This window comes from Galeopterus variegatus, unplaced genomic scaffold (genome assembly GCF_000696425.1).
Source record: "Galeopterus variegatus unplaced genomic scaffold, G_variegatus-3.0.2 Scaffold2679, whole genome shotgun sequence".
In the NCBI taxonomy this organism is placed as follows: Eukaryota; Metazoa; Chordata; class Mammalia; order Dermoptera; family Cynocephalidae; genus Galeopterus; species Galeopterus variegatus.
In genome coordinates, this window is record NW_007728790.1 from 58124 (window position 1) to 73773 (window position 15650).

Sequence of the window (15650 nt, forward strand, 5' to 3'; positions counted from 1 at the left end):
AAAAGCCTGGCTAAACACCTATGCCCTACAAGAAAAAGAGATATCTGAACCACTTTAAGTGGGCTTCATAGTTTTCCTTGCAGACCCCATAATTTTTATTTTACTATTACTTGAAAGACAAATATTTTATAAACCTGTTTGTAAATATACAATTATTTATTACAATTCAATAATTTACCCATTAGAATGAATGAATGAAAGTGTAATTATTTTTGACCTTTTAAGTGCGATATAAGAGGTTTCTTCTGGAAACAGTAACAGCTTCTGGATTAAGAAAATATCTGAAGTTGGACTATAAAATAGTTAAAGATAATTTTCTTTAAATGAATTAAGGTACAATTCTACTCCAGAAATCAAATGTATGAAATAGTTTCATCAAAGAAAACTTTTTTGTATTTATTCCTTGTAAGATTTGGTATCAACAATAATGACTATGTTCTTTGGGAGGGATTTTATACATGGTTAACTCTTAACTGTAGATGCCAGATGAACTTTAAACCGATTTAACTACTTTAGGTATATATGTACTGAAGGATAGTTTTCTACTTTATCCAGTCGTAGTAACTAGCCAAATTATTAGCAACTTAAAAATGAGCAACTTTAAGCTATTCTCTTAGTGATGTTTTCTTAGATTCATAGTAAAACATGACCTTTTTTAGAGGAACTGATTATAACACTGGTAACCACCAGAATTCTGGCAAGATTTTTCCTCAGTGTTGGTGTGTGTGTGTGTGTGTGTGTGTGTGTATGTGAGAGAGAGAGAGAGAGAGAGAGAGAGAGAGGGAGAGAGAGGGAGAGAGAGGGAGGGAGAAAGAGAGGAGTCATGAAGAGGTAGGTAGGAAAGGGGAGAGGAGGGAGATTGTTTGTGTTTATTTCAGTCTGATCTTACTCTCATTTCCTCTAACATCCTTTTGGTCATCATGGGGCACAGAAAAAGAATACAATAATATTTTAGGATCCTTTACAAAAATCATAAACCAATCAAATGCCAAAAAGGCAATGTGTTAACACAGTTTAGTTGCTATTCACAGCACCTTTAATCAAGTGACTTCAAAGCACTTTAAATGTTAATATGATTATTCTTGTTTTTGTTTTCTTTTGGGGAAAACGAGGGTAAAGAAATTTTGATACCCAGTGAATTAAATGTCAGAACAAAGGAATAGAATGCAGGGGCTACGGATTTGCTTTTTGTGTCAGTTCATGCACAGTCTAGAGTCAGACATAAACATAACTGCATGAAATTGACTTCTGCATTCAGCAGGTAATGGTCACCATTAGCAATTTTGTTTTCCCGTTTAGATAAAACAAAATAAAAAACAAACAAAAGACCAAACAGAAGTGAGTGTTTTGTCAATGCACTGTAAGTGTGCTAGAATTGGTTTCATCCGTGAGGGCCTGCGGTGGCATCTACCTGGAGCTAAAACAAAGTATTCTTGTAGCCCAAAGTCATGAAATGAACACAAAGCATCTTGATAACATGTTGTAAAGTAAGTATCCAGCAAACGTGAGAGGTGCACCCACATAAGTCAGAAGGAATTTGTTAACAAAGACAGAGAACGATTTTTTTAAAAATCTGTTTTCACATTGTACATAATAACGATATAAAAACAAGCATCTATTTCTTTCTTATCCAGAGTGCTTCAAAACATAACAAAACAGAACAAAATAAAACAAAAGCCTCTAGATGACTGTGGCAATTAAATAACTAAAATGAATGATGGGAGCATAAGTTAATTAAGATTGAACACGACCCTCCTTATTAATTCACTCCTTTGTATTAAACACCAGAACTGACATTGTTGGGGCCAAAATTTTTAACAAGGAGAAAACTTATGAAAGAAAAAGTAAAACCGTGTGAATGAATATGTGTATGTGTGTGTGTACGTATGTAAGCACACACACATACATGTATGAATAAGCTGGAGATGGAAATTAGTTTTAAATATCTAACAGCTTATTGGCTGCACTTCCAAATCAGAGCAGAATAAAATAGAAAGGGAGAAATAAAATAAATTATACATAACTTACTAATCTGGGAACAGCTGACCATTATTATTATTATTACTATTATTATTATTATTATTTTATCATCATCATCATTACAACACTAGAAAAAAAAGAGGCAGTTCAAATGAAAATACAGTTATCAAAAACAAACAGAAAAACAAACAAAACAAAATCTCTGACATGCAGGATATGATCAGCTTCTCCAAGCAAAACCCCAGAGCAAGTTTTCTGAGAGAGAGAAAAGTTAAAAGGATTTTTTTCTTATTTATATGTAAAAATCAAACTTTACGGTGGTGTTTAGGGGGTAAGACAGGAAAATGACTGGAGTGAAAACCATAGCACATCCAAGCTACCGTCTGGAGTATTTACTATCTGATGCTTCAACACAAATAATGGCAATTGACTTGAAATGATTTGTCATTTATTTGCACAGGCCCTAGAACCGCCTTGGCGTTTGGCTGGCAAAATCTCAATAAGCGGTCCCATCACCATCAGTTGTCACTCTGCACATTCTGCTGGAACCAAAACTTGGACTTCGGTGGATTCCTCTTACAGCAAGGGAAAAGTAGTGGCAAGGGTCACTGGGTTCAGCCAGGCTCCATTTTGTTGGGCTGCAACAACTTTTAATCAAATTCTGCTTTATTATGGCATGAAATGCACATAGCCCTCACTTCTGAAATGCAAAAGGCCTCCACCTCATGTCATGGAGAGATGAAAAATCATCAGTTTCATTTCCTAGTTAGGAAAAGATGGAATGTTGAAGAAATAAGCTAATTCTATAATTCTGGAAAATGGCCAAATATATTCAATGAATACAATGATTGTTTTGCTTGAAGTATTAACAGGAAAAAACAAACAAAAAAATTACTAAGTAGCAAATGTTAGTGGAACCAATTGACCAGGGAGAAGGAACATCTGGGAGCAGTTTGCTAGTAGCTTCCATGTTATACATGCACACCTCTATTACACAGGGCCACCTGATCCATCCAATAACAATCATATTAGAATTTAAAAATATAATTTCTGAGCCCTATACTCGGTTAAGTTGTCATTTGAAGTGCAAAGTCAAGGTCAAGATTACTTCTAGACCAGTCGCTTAGGAGGATGTGGGATTTCATCCCCAGATGTGGGTTTAACTCACAAATGGTCCAATGTTACTCCTATTAGTACCATAATCACACACATACATACACACAAAAATCCAAGATCAGAAAATATTTTTTCTCTAAATTTCTTATGTCTCTCTCTCTCTCTCTTTTCACCTGAGAACAGCACCTACAGTTTCCATTTAAAAAAAAAAAAGTCAAATCTCACCAGCTGCTGGTATTTCAGGTTTTTCAAGGGATTGTCTAAGATATAACACTGTCCTAACTTAAGGAGGAACAGAAGAAAGGAAAGGGAAAAAATGAACTTGGTCAATACTTTAGTACAAATTTGGCACTTGCTCAAAGATGTAGTGTGGTGTGCAATAGATAAAGAAAGTCCCCTAAAGAAAATAATTGCTTTTTTGTGGTGGGTAGCAAAGTAAAAACAGGCTCTTTTTCCCTCTTCCCCCCATGCACAGACTTCCATCTTTAAAATATAAAGATGGAGAAGGTAGAGAGAAGTAAAGAGAAATTCATCTTTCTTTTTTCTGTCAGGTGCATTACAAAAAAAAAAAAAAAAAAGGAAAGGAAAGAAAAAGAAAAAACCCAGAAACCCCAAAAAACAAAACAAAACTTATTTCTTTTTAAAAATTGTAGCACAAAACAACAAAACACATTCACAAGCCACTTGTTGGCACTGTGTACCTGAGTGAGAATTTCTAGAACATTGTAGAACAAACAGCCATAAAGTTTATTAAAAAAAAAAAAAAAAAGTTGACGGGTAAGACTTCAGTGCTTGAATGTAGCAGCTGAATTACTGGCATTATTTTACCCATAGCTTATTTCAATCTCTTGTTGTTGATACTGTTGTTTGCTTGTTGTATTTTATTTTCCTTTCCAAGCCTTTTGAGGCTGAGGTCTATTAGTCAGCTGATGTCCCAACTATTTAAGACTAACAGTTAAAGTAACAGTCAGTGTATGAGAAAGTTAATGTGCTTGGCCACTGGTAAGGATGAACCAGCTAGGGCTTCTTTAAGTCCTAAGGTCACAACAATTTTTTGACCCTTATCAGTTGGCTTGTCCTGCAATATGGTTTTCACTGTCACTCCCATAATCAACATCTGGATCATCCTCCTCCTCATCGTACTCATCATAAATTTCTCCATTGATGTCCTCCGCCTGGATCTCTTCTTTGATATGTGGCTCCTCTCCTTTCACACCATAAGTGCTCTGAATAACAGGCATCCCAGGCTCTGGGCTGCTCGACACGCTTGAGTGCTCCGAGGGCAGGTGAGGGGAGGGCATGCCGGCCATGGCGATGGCTCCAGGGTACACAACTCCAGCAGTGGCGATGGGGATCTGTGCTTGTTGCCTGTCAGAGACAAATTCCCAAAAAGAGATGGTGGGTGAGTGGAGAGTTAGATGCGGGTCTTACTCTATCATTAATTTGCTCAGCAGTGTCCAACTCTAAGGGACTGCTTTTTACCCAATTGCCTAACATTTATGCAATCGTATTCTACTTTGATTCTAATATCTTACTTCATAGTGCTTTATAGATTACAAGGCATTTACATGTATTGCCCACTTGATTTTTAAAATAATCCTATTTTGTCACTACTCTTTTATTAAAAAACCTGAGGCACAGAAAGGTTAAGCAGAAGAATCCACTCCTAACTCCGAGTTCACTTTTCCTCCACTATAACATGTAGGAACAGTATTTTTTTTTCCTAGAATTAAAGATAATTCCATTTTTATGGAAAAACTCTACAGTATTAGAACTCTCAACATAAAACTTTACTGCCCAGAATGCACCAGAACTGAACAATATCGTATTGTTCACCTAGTCCTTGAAACAGTTTTAGCCCCATTGGGGTAGGGAGCAGGGCCAGCCTCATGGAAGAACAACCCGTGCAATGGCACTGAGGTCCCGCACTTGGTTTAAAGTTCTGCTATCACAGTCTTGAAATCCTTAACAACTTTTTAACAAGGGACCCCATTTCTCATTTTTGCCTTGGACCCTACAAATTATGTAACTGGTCCTAGTAGGAAGGGATTAACAAGTGATGTTCACGCATGCTTTCTATCATTCATTCATATGTTTACTATTTACCCAGAAATGTTGGGCTTTGTGTTCAGTTCCATGAAGGGCTGTGTGCTTGGATAGAAATCTTGGGCCCTTGGACAGAGATGCAAACTCTTCCAAGGAAATGGAGGGGAAAGGGCAGATTTTGGAAAGTTTTTCTAAATTATCCTCTGGCCATATTCAGAACAGCATTTACTACTCTAGGCAGCTCTCCGGATCTTACTATTCTGAATCAAATACGACCACTGTATTTCTGTGTTTTTTGAAAGAATTCTGCAGAGGCAGTGCGGTTACAGGTAGCATGTTATAACATGTCAACAGCCCTGCCACAGGGAGCAGAGCAAAAAGTCCTGAGAGCTGCGTTCCCAATTCGAAAGGGAACTTCCCTATTCTCGACCTTGCTGTGCCCTAAATATAATCCCTACTTTCCATGATCTACAATGGTCACACTTGTGCCTTGACAGCTCAGCAATCCCTCTCTATTCAGAAACAAGTATTTCTTTTGAAATCATTTTCATGATGCATTATTCGAAGTGGTTAGTTGTAGAATTTATCACAATTAAGCTGTGGAAGTCATGAGAACCACGGAAAAGACTAGTAATACTTCTAAGTTTTTAACAGCAAACTTCGAAATTATTTACTTGCATTTAGTTTATTTTCAAATCAGCTGTTAAAGCTCATGTTAGAGTTAGGAGCTTGCAGTGGATCCAGACAGATATATTTTTCAGGATCATGTAGGAGACAGTTTGGTCTCTGAAAATACAGAATTCAGGTTCTATTTCAAAAGCCACTTTGCAAGTAAGCAAACACGTTTCACATCCTATTAAGTATAACAGGAAGTGTCCCCCGGGAAGAAGCGACGGAGGCGCCCATACCCGACGTTGAAGTACTGCCGCATCTCCTGCCGCCGGTTCCGCATGATCGCCTTGTACTCGCCGATGCGCAGCTTCTTGCCGTCCACCAGGCAGGTGCGCTTCGGCCTGGGCTTGTACTTGTAGTCGGGGTACTTCTCCAGGTGCTGCTTGCTGAGGCGGGCTTGCTCCTCATAATATGGCTGTTTCTCGAGATTTGTCATAGCTTTCCAGCGAGATCCTATTGAAAAAAGAAGGTTAGGATTCCAATTTCACAGCTTCTAAGTATCCCCCCAAAAGAGATATAACAAAGAATGAGAAAATCTAAAGTTAAAAAGAAAGGAAAAAATGTCCCAAACCCAGAAATACATATACAAGTTTTTTATCAGTGAGCTTTGACTCAAGAGTTGAGACCCCACAAGAACGCAGGTGTGGTGGCTCTGTACTCAAAGAAACTGTGTACCCTAAGATATGAATACGGGGCAATATTTTTTTTTCTGGCTTGAATGAACAATTTAGCTAAACTTATATATTCTGTACTTAAGAGTTCATAGATAATTTAATGGATGTATACTTCATTTCTGTATTAGACCATGATGTAATTCAACTGTGAACTGAAAAGTTATGCAGTAATTCATCACATATTTTGAATCTGAGGCTAATTACCTACTTGTTAAGTATTTTTATATGAGTGTATATTACTTGCTACAAAAGTTCCTAACGTATGTCACATGCTCTCATTCTCCCCAGAATGTTCAAGTATGTTTACAGGAATTATTATAGTTAAAAATTCAGTTAATCAAAAACTTAATTATAATTATGATATTAATGAACGAGGACTAGGGAACTACTATGTGCTAGATACTATGCTAACAACTTTACACATATTGTCTCATTTTTACCTTTCATCACAATCCTTTAAGATGGAAACATTCATAACTATATTCAGAGATGAGAAAATTGAGATCCAAATAGATGAAGTAACTTACTCAAGGTCACACAACTATCAAATTGCGATCTGTGACTCAAGCTCGGATTTCATAGAATCTAAAGCATGCTACAATATAAACCCTTTTATATGTGTGTACCAACCTTATATAGATGATCTAGAGAAGTCAGAATTACAATAAGTATGTACTGAGTAAGATTTTTCTCTTAATAAATTACTTTTAATAATATATAAAGATGTCACTTCCCATGATACAGTATGCATTAATAACGATAACCCGCATTTTTTCCTCTTCTTTTCACTAATAATTTTGGTGTAGATTCAAGTAGGATTGAGAAAAACAAGTTTAAAAGCTTAACTAAAAAACACTATGCTAATTCTCATTTTAGTGATTCTGTCAGTATGGCTATGGGTAGTATTAATGTAAGTAGTAGTAACAGTGTTTCTTTTTTAAGACAGACAAAAATCTATTTGCAGATGAAGTGTGTTTATCTGCAAATAATCAGCTCAACTTGACCCAAATGTACAAAGACCAAAAAACTGGAACTACGGAATGTCTACCAAATGTTACTGGTAGTGCTGCCTTTACCTGCCTTCCAAAGTCATCTCAGCAAGATCTCAGAACCTTTCAAGTGGCTTCATTACTCAATCATAACTCCATATCTCACATGCAAATACCTCACTGTTGAACAGTTCTTCCATACAAATGCAGACAATTTCTCAATATGGACCATTATGTTTATTAAAGCATGCAGTAAAAGAGGAGATATCTACTCCCTTAGAATTGTTTTCTATTGGAACAGATGTTACGTAGGTGGGTGTATCAACACAGGTATTACAAAGATTTATACACATAAATTTTTTCCAATCTATACAGCCAATATCATTTTATTCTATTTACAAAAGAAACTCAGGTTGCAGTTCAAATAATAAGAGTTTCTTTTTCTATTCATTTCTCAAACTTCTGTTTAAATAGCATCGTCCAACATTAAGTCAGTTGGTCAGGCCATACCATTCATAGGTACAATCTCAAACTCCTTATTTGCTCAACATTATTCTCTGGAGGTACTTGAATACGATTATGCTGTTCTCAGGGCATACATAAACACAGGTAAAGTTATAATACTATTGAAGTAGATCAATTCTTTTCATGGAGCTTCTTGTAATTATGTATACCAGCTTTTTGAACCTCAGATCAGGAAGTGGAAAAGTGAGCTTACCAGAAATAATTTACTGGCAAATAGGAATACATTAAAAAACAAATCAAGAATGGCTGACATAATATAAAACTCACTATTTTATCCCCAAATTGAGCAAAGAAATTAGCATTCCTTTTTAGAATAGGAATCACCAGAGATTCTTCCCTAAGGCTAAGTGTTCTATAAGCTCAAGAAGATTATGTTTCTCTAGGAAAGGAAAGGTTTATGCCTTGATGCAATCTGCCTTGGAATGTGAGAACTATTGTTATATTTCCTACGATGTGCATAATGCTGTATTAATTACTGAATATGCAGTGGTGAACAAGAGAATTCTGGTTCCTGTCTCCTTGAGCTTATATACAGTAGGAAAAAATACATTAAACCCCTAATTCCAAATTTTACTTTAATTATAACTGTGGAAAGTATAGGAAGGTACAAGAACATATGGTAAGGAGATGAGATCAATCTTCTGTAGGTCAGGAAGGCTTTGCTACAGAAATGACTCTTATAGGGATCAGAAAGAGAGCATTGAATGAAGGAAGGATACAATGGTCAAGGTCTTTCTGTGGAAAGGGGGATTAAAGAAACGTAAAGAAAGCTGGTCTGGGAACACTTATTCTAGATTATAGAATAATGTGTTGCACAGTTCTAGAATCACAATATGGCCAATTGAGACCTTTAACTAAAAAAAAAAAAAAAGAAAAAAAAGGAAAGCTGGTGTGGCTAAAATGCTAAAATCCCTATATATGATAATAAAAGACACATAAAGTCTCAGATCTGGCATGAACCAAATGTTGCACAGTTCTAGAATCACAATATGGCCAATTGAGACCTTTAACTAAAAAAAAAAAAAAGAAAAAAAAAGGAAAGCTGGTGTGGCTAAAATGCTAAAATCCCTATATATGATAATAAAAGACACATAAAGTCTCAGATCTGGCATGAACCAACATTACAAAATGTTTTAACTCTTGATAATATAATTTTTCTGGGAGTATCACTAAATCCTAAAGTACATTTTAAAATATGCCCATATTACTTCATTTTATGACAGTACAGAACAGTGTCTCAGCTTGGTGGCAAATCCAGTTTTCTTTTTTTTTTTTGTCTTTTGTCTTTTTCCGTGTCCGGCAACGGATTGCAACCCTCAGTGTTGCCCCCGCCCCGGACCGGGGACCAGCAACAGGATTGCAACCCTCGGCGTCGCCCCCACGCCTCGCCCAGCCAGTGAGCGGGAACCGGTCTGTATGTGGGATCCGAACCCTCGGGCGGGAGCGCCGCCGCGCTTCCCAAGCGGCGCACTTATCCAGTGCGCCACCGGGCCGGCCCAGTTTTCATTTTTTAATAATAACTTTAAATTGGGTGAATCAACTGACAAGTCTCATTTTGGTTTAAATGCCTCTGCAGGTACAGTAACCACTGTATGTAGCTGTGGTGTAAAATCCTGAAACACACTCAATGAGAACGGTGGGAAAACATTTTTGGTATCTCCAAAACAGATGAAAGCACCTATTTCATTTAGGTGTGGCTGGTTGCTTACCCTGGATCCATGTACAGGGAGTAAGTTCCCTGCTGTTTTCAAAAGGCTGGCCTTTTACAATGAAAAAAACAACAAAGGTGATTGGATTCCTTCTGATAACAAAAAGAGGAAGTTTCAATCAAAAATATTTTATGCTCAAAATAAGGAAAAAAGGTCCTAAAAGTGTTCTTCTTTCTGAATCTGGCAATACATTAAAAGTGAGGGGTTTGAGCTGAGCAACACTGTCATCTCCATGGGGTCTGTAATGAATTTGCACATTTTACTCCAACTACTGTATATCTAATCAGAAAAAGATGTCTCCCATCCCCTGATCTAGCGCCAAACAGTAAAAGGTGATTCCTTATGTTAACAATTTCAGCAGAATGGCTTATTAAAACCAGATTTGAGGGTATTATAAAATGCTTAGAAGCCCTTTAAAATGTCAACTAGGATCCCCAGAGACTACGTAAAATGTCAACCCAGCTCAAGCGCCTGTTTTAAGCAGAATGAATTAGCGGCATGCTGTTGGAGGCTGTTATCCAAAACAATCAGTAAAGAGGAAAACATCGAGCCTTCTTTGTACTTTTATACGAAATGAGCCATTTAGAATGATCTTGTGGATATTTGAAGATCACTTATTTATTTAAAGCTATGACTAAACATTGAGGTCCAAAACACCTCAGTGTTTTATTTTTTTCCCAAATATAAATGCTATACAAGTATCTTTAATTAATACAATTTTATCAAAAATACTGAAATTAGGCAGCACTGTTTCATGTAGCCTATTGTGATATAATCATATGGTCAGTCTAATATTCTCTCCTTCAAACCAGAAAGAATTTTCTTAGACAGTCATCTCTTTTTCATAAAGGCTTTTGGCACATTTCTTAAAATATCATTTCATGTCATCAAAACTGATATTTCTCTTATACTTAGAATAAAGTTTTAATCAATGATTATCACTATTTTAGTATTCAGACACATCAACTGAGTGATATAAAGACAGTTTAGCTAATCTTAGTATTCAGCTTTTTTTTTTGACATTTTTGGATTTGTAATTTGGGAATAACTAATATAATTAAAACAAAATATGCTTACATATTTTATTCTTTTCTAAAGTTTTTCCAAATAAAACAGGTTTGTTGTTTTTTAAAGATGAGATATTTCATACAGAAAGAAGAATATAGTCATAAAAAGGAAAAAATAGGTCAGAGATGGTGGAGATGCAAAAAATATTCATTTTCTCTTGATCAGTTCCAGTTTTTTATTATGCATGGATATACAGGTTTGTTGTTTTTTAAAGATGAGATATTTCATACAGAAAGAAGAATATAGTCATAAAAAGAAAAAAATAGGTCAGAGATGGTGGAGATGCAAAAAATATTCATTTTCTCTTGATCAGTTCCAGTTTTTTATTATGCATGGGTATATATGTTTACATAGCTATTCACATTTTCTATGAATACTAAAGTTTCACATGCTCGTGTCTTTTCAGATAACATTCTAAAGATTTTAAAATCATTTTAGATGAAAATTAAGACACAAGTGGTTAACAGTTTTTGCTTGTTTGTTTTGATCGCATTACAAATATCGTGGACAATATGGGATCATAAAAACACATGTATATGTTTAGTAACTACTTGTAGGTGATCAGTTCCTTAATGCAAAGAATCAAAAGGATGCTATCTGTGTCTCGTTAATGTGCCAAACATACATATTCTCTCTCTCTCATTATCCCATCTGATTGGCTGGAAAATATTTCCATACATTTTGTGTGAATTTTATGTGTGGAAGAATCATAACAAAATATCATGATGGAAAATCTATAATTAACTATATTTTGTGTTTCTTTTTTCTCCAGCAAATTTAACATAATTAATACATTATAATTCAGTGCTATTTGAATTGTGGCCTGGAGACATGTATCGCTCTGTGAACTGTTTGTTACTGGTCCATCATAAGGTAAATACATAAACTGAGAGTAAAATATATAATTATCATGTTAAAAAATAGATAATTTAGGTAGTAATTGGCAAACTCTAATAGCCATATAAAAATATAACCTATGACACAGCAATTCCAAGTCCTAATTCTATACTTCAGAGATACATACAAGAAGTTTCATATGAGTGTTAATTCTAGTTCCCATCGGAAACCAATCTGTGTGCATGAACAGGAGGATTAATGAATACATTTTGTATATTCATGTTAAAAAAAAAAGGGATGCTATCTCCACAAACTACTTGTAATTCCAAGTCATTATGAATTTAATTTTAATTTTTTTATTTTGCATTATGAATTTTAATAAAGCTTTAGTAATTTAGACAAATTTTGTTACTTATTTGTTAAGAAAAAAATTTGCTAATAGAATTAAGTGTTTCTATTCTATTTTTACTGTTTAGTGCTTAAAAGTCAGAGAATGAATAATCAAAATTTGCTTAGATTGTACTGTACCTGGCCATCAAACTACTTGAAGATTAAGATAAAGATGACAATGATGATGATGTTAAGAGAATGGCACAGAAGAAATGGAAGCTTCTTTTTTTCTGGAACTTAAATTGGTCTATGATAAGAGTCTTTCTAATCGGTACCCTTTCTTCCCCCCATCATTTCTGTGTGCTCCAGTGTCACTGCATGTAGAGTAGATGTGTACTTTGTTTTCTATTAAGTTGGACGTTGCAATGGCAGGAACAGTCCTTTTTAAATAATACTGATAATTATTTAAGTTACTATGTATTACTGAAAGTACCTTCAGTACCTAAGATTACTAAAAGTATAAATTAAAGATACACATTCTCTATCTTCTTGTGTTCTGAGAATGTAAAGTGGTTTTCAATGATAGCACTAGAACAAGAACAAACAGCATTCCCGCCTCCACCGTCACCCCACAACATGATGAATTCCACCAACAAAACTCCTCATCCTATGTTACAAAGGATGACAAAAGAGGAAGGAGACTTTAAGATTAACAATAACTTGTCTGTAGTTTGCAAAGGAAAATAATAAAAATGGTTAATACCAACATGTAGTGGTTTATGTAAAAGCAATTTTTTCCTCAGTCTTATTAAAATTATTTTTAGATTTTTAAGGAGAAAATATTGTAATAATTAGTAGGGAGACACATAGCTAAATTAGCTATAGAAATTGGGTACATTTCTTGATGAATGTAGAACGCTTCATCAGAAGAAGACGCCTCAGTGATGCTGCTGATTTTTTGGATAAGCAGATAGCATGAACTGCCCGGCCTCCAAATCCATTATCCTTTCACAACTGCAGAAAACAGAACAGGACATTTATTCCACACATTGCTTAATTCTTAACGCTTTTCTTACCCAATATCTTGCTGATGTTGGAGTTGTGCATGTCAGGAAAGGCTTGAAGGATTTTCCTTCGTTCATCTTTAGCCCACACCATGAAGGCATTCATTGGACGCTTTATGTGGGGTTCATTGCTACCACGTCCCCTGGATTCCCTATAAATTCTTGACTCTGAGACTCCAGCACTTCCTAAAAACAGGAAACATTGCTTCATGTTAGTGTTAAAACTTTTGGCAACTCTCTTCATTGAATTACTGTTTTTTAGTCTATTAAAATATGTGAAAACAAAAAGTACTTCTGATAATGATACTTCCAGTTCTTAAGACAGATGCTTATTTATGAAGTTTTTGTGATAAGCCTTGTGGTGGCAAATGTTGTACTTGTATTTCTAATTCATTTCTAATATATTTTCCTTTGTTTCAATGGACAATAGACCATTTCAGCATTTACTTTTAAAAGCTCAGAAGAAACTTGAATATAGGATTTTAGATGCAATTTGGAAAGAGAACAGTTAGATCAATAGGCATGGCAGTATTGTAGAAATATTAAATAAGTAAAGAAATGCAAAAACCATATAACACTAATCTGTTTGGCAGAATGGATGATTATAGTGAGGATATGTTTTTGCTACTTGAAGATTGTCAGACTTAGAGCACTCATACCCTTTTCCTCTCTCTGACAGTAGATAAAAACACTGCTAGATAAAATTTTGAGGTTAAAATACATATTTCCCTGTAATGTGCTTGGATTTTCCTTAAAATCTGTACTAATAAATGCATAAAACATGCAGATGCAGTAATGATAGGCTGCCTCCCAAAAGACTTTTGAAAACGGTAGGGAAAAGAAGAAACATATAGCTATATTACTACGGTTTCTTAAGAAGTCTACAGTCACATGTTTAAGGTGAGAAAAATAATATATTGCTCTGAATTGTCCCCCTAACATCCAAAGTTACCCAAAGAGACCCACTGATAATTCCATTTCAATCAATAACATTCACGACATGTTTAAGGTGAGAAAAATAATATATTGCTCTGAATTGTCCCCCTAACATCCAAAGTTATCCAAAGAGACCCACTGATAATTCCATTTCAATCAATAACATTCACATATGATAAACACATCCCAGGAGTCACACTGAAACCTCTAGAAGCTGCATTCACTTCTCTGCCTGATGTGACTTCTTAGAATGGCTTCTGCAGATTAGTTTCCAAGATTACTCGAGTTTAGGTAAAAAACATAAGAAGAATCAGAAGAAAACACAGAATTTGGACACTAGGTTTTCACTGATTATCATTACAAAAGATGGAATAGATGTATTTTGGTAATATCTAAAATTTTTAAATATTTTGGAGATTTCTAGAGCTTGCATTATCAATGAAAGTACTGCTTTTCTTTTCTTCCTTCATATTCCTCTTCTTTGCTTAATTTGAAGGGATAGGAATCAACGAAAATTACCCAAACTTGAAGACTTCTATAGCAGCAAACAAAAAACACAACATATGTGTTCGTAGAGATTTACTCATTATTTCTCATTCACAACATGCTCTTTGGTCTGATGAAGAGTGAAAAATATTTCGCATACAAGCATGATTGAATTTAACAAATATCAGCAGCAAAACTTTGATGTTTTAATGCTGATTACCATGAGAATATTTTATCATGCTAATACAACTTAAAATTTGTGAAATGTGTTTTACCAGTAATTGTCTTTTTATTGGCAAAAATGAGTGCTAATATATGGCAACATCTTTCTAAAATGGGTTTGTAACTAGCAAATGATCATCTGCACATCTGCCTTTTCTTGTTTTTACACCTTACAGCAACATAAGCAATAAAATGAACATCATGTGACTTCATCAAATCTAAACAAGCTCTTTGTATGTACTTAGGCCAGGTTTATTTTAGCCAAGTGAATTAGAAAAACAGAAGGAAATGTTTAGATACATTAGACCAGAAAAATACAGATTTTTCTTGGATATCTAATAGAATAAAATTCAGTTTTGGCAGAATTATGTGGTTAAATGTTCATGTTTGGCTAGTCCCTTGGCTAGTGCAGACCTGGACTTAAAGGTAGAACCCGCCCAAGGCACAGAGTAGACAGCTGTGTATGTGGGGGATTAGGAGGACTCCCTCTATCCTAAAGCATGCTTCTCACTGGTTTTCTCTGGTGCAGCCTTTCTACATTCAAGGAACTTTCTTTGTAATAGTAGTAAAGCTGGGGGTAGTGACACCAAAGGAACTCTTAAAATGTATGTACAGATAGTCCCCAATTTAGGATGGTTCAACTTAGCAATTTTGACTTTACGATGGGCTTATCAAGGTATTAAAGGTGTTTTTGACTAATGATATTTTCATCTTATGATGGGCTTGTCAGGATGTAATCCCACCGTAAGCTGAGAAGCAGCATATGTCACCTGACATGAGAGAGAGGCTCACAGTCAGGGCACTGCAGAAGAAGAATAGCACTTGCTTCTTTTCTCCTCTTTGCTACACTATTAAAATGGGAGTATTGATTTAATTAGGTGTCACTGTGGACATTTAAAATGTTCAGTGATGATATAGACAACCAAAGTCTTGAGGCATATGATGGAAGTATGAAACGGTGCAGCTGGAGACTAGTGAGGTTACAGAGAGTAGGCA

The 15650-nt window shown here is 35.3% G+C and overlaps 1 protein-coding gene across 1 annotated transcript in view; it reads right to left on the reverse strand.

The window, feature by feature from the left end:
- Positions 1–3822: 3822 nt before the first annotated feature.
- The window catches only part of SOX5 (SRY (sex determining region Y)-box 5), a 210358-nt gene continuing 198530 nt past the window's right edge, over positions 3823–15650 (reverse strand). Inside the window, 3 exon segments of the mRNA XM_008582606.1 lie at positions 3823–4464; positions 6051–6267; positions 13023–13196. Coding sequence (XP_008580828.1) covers positions 4161–4464; positions 6051–6267; positions 13023–13196 — 695 coding nt within the window. The 3' untranslated portion in view covers positions 3823–4160.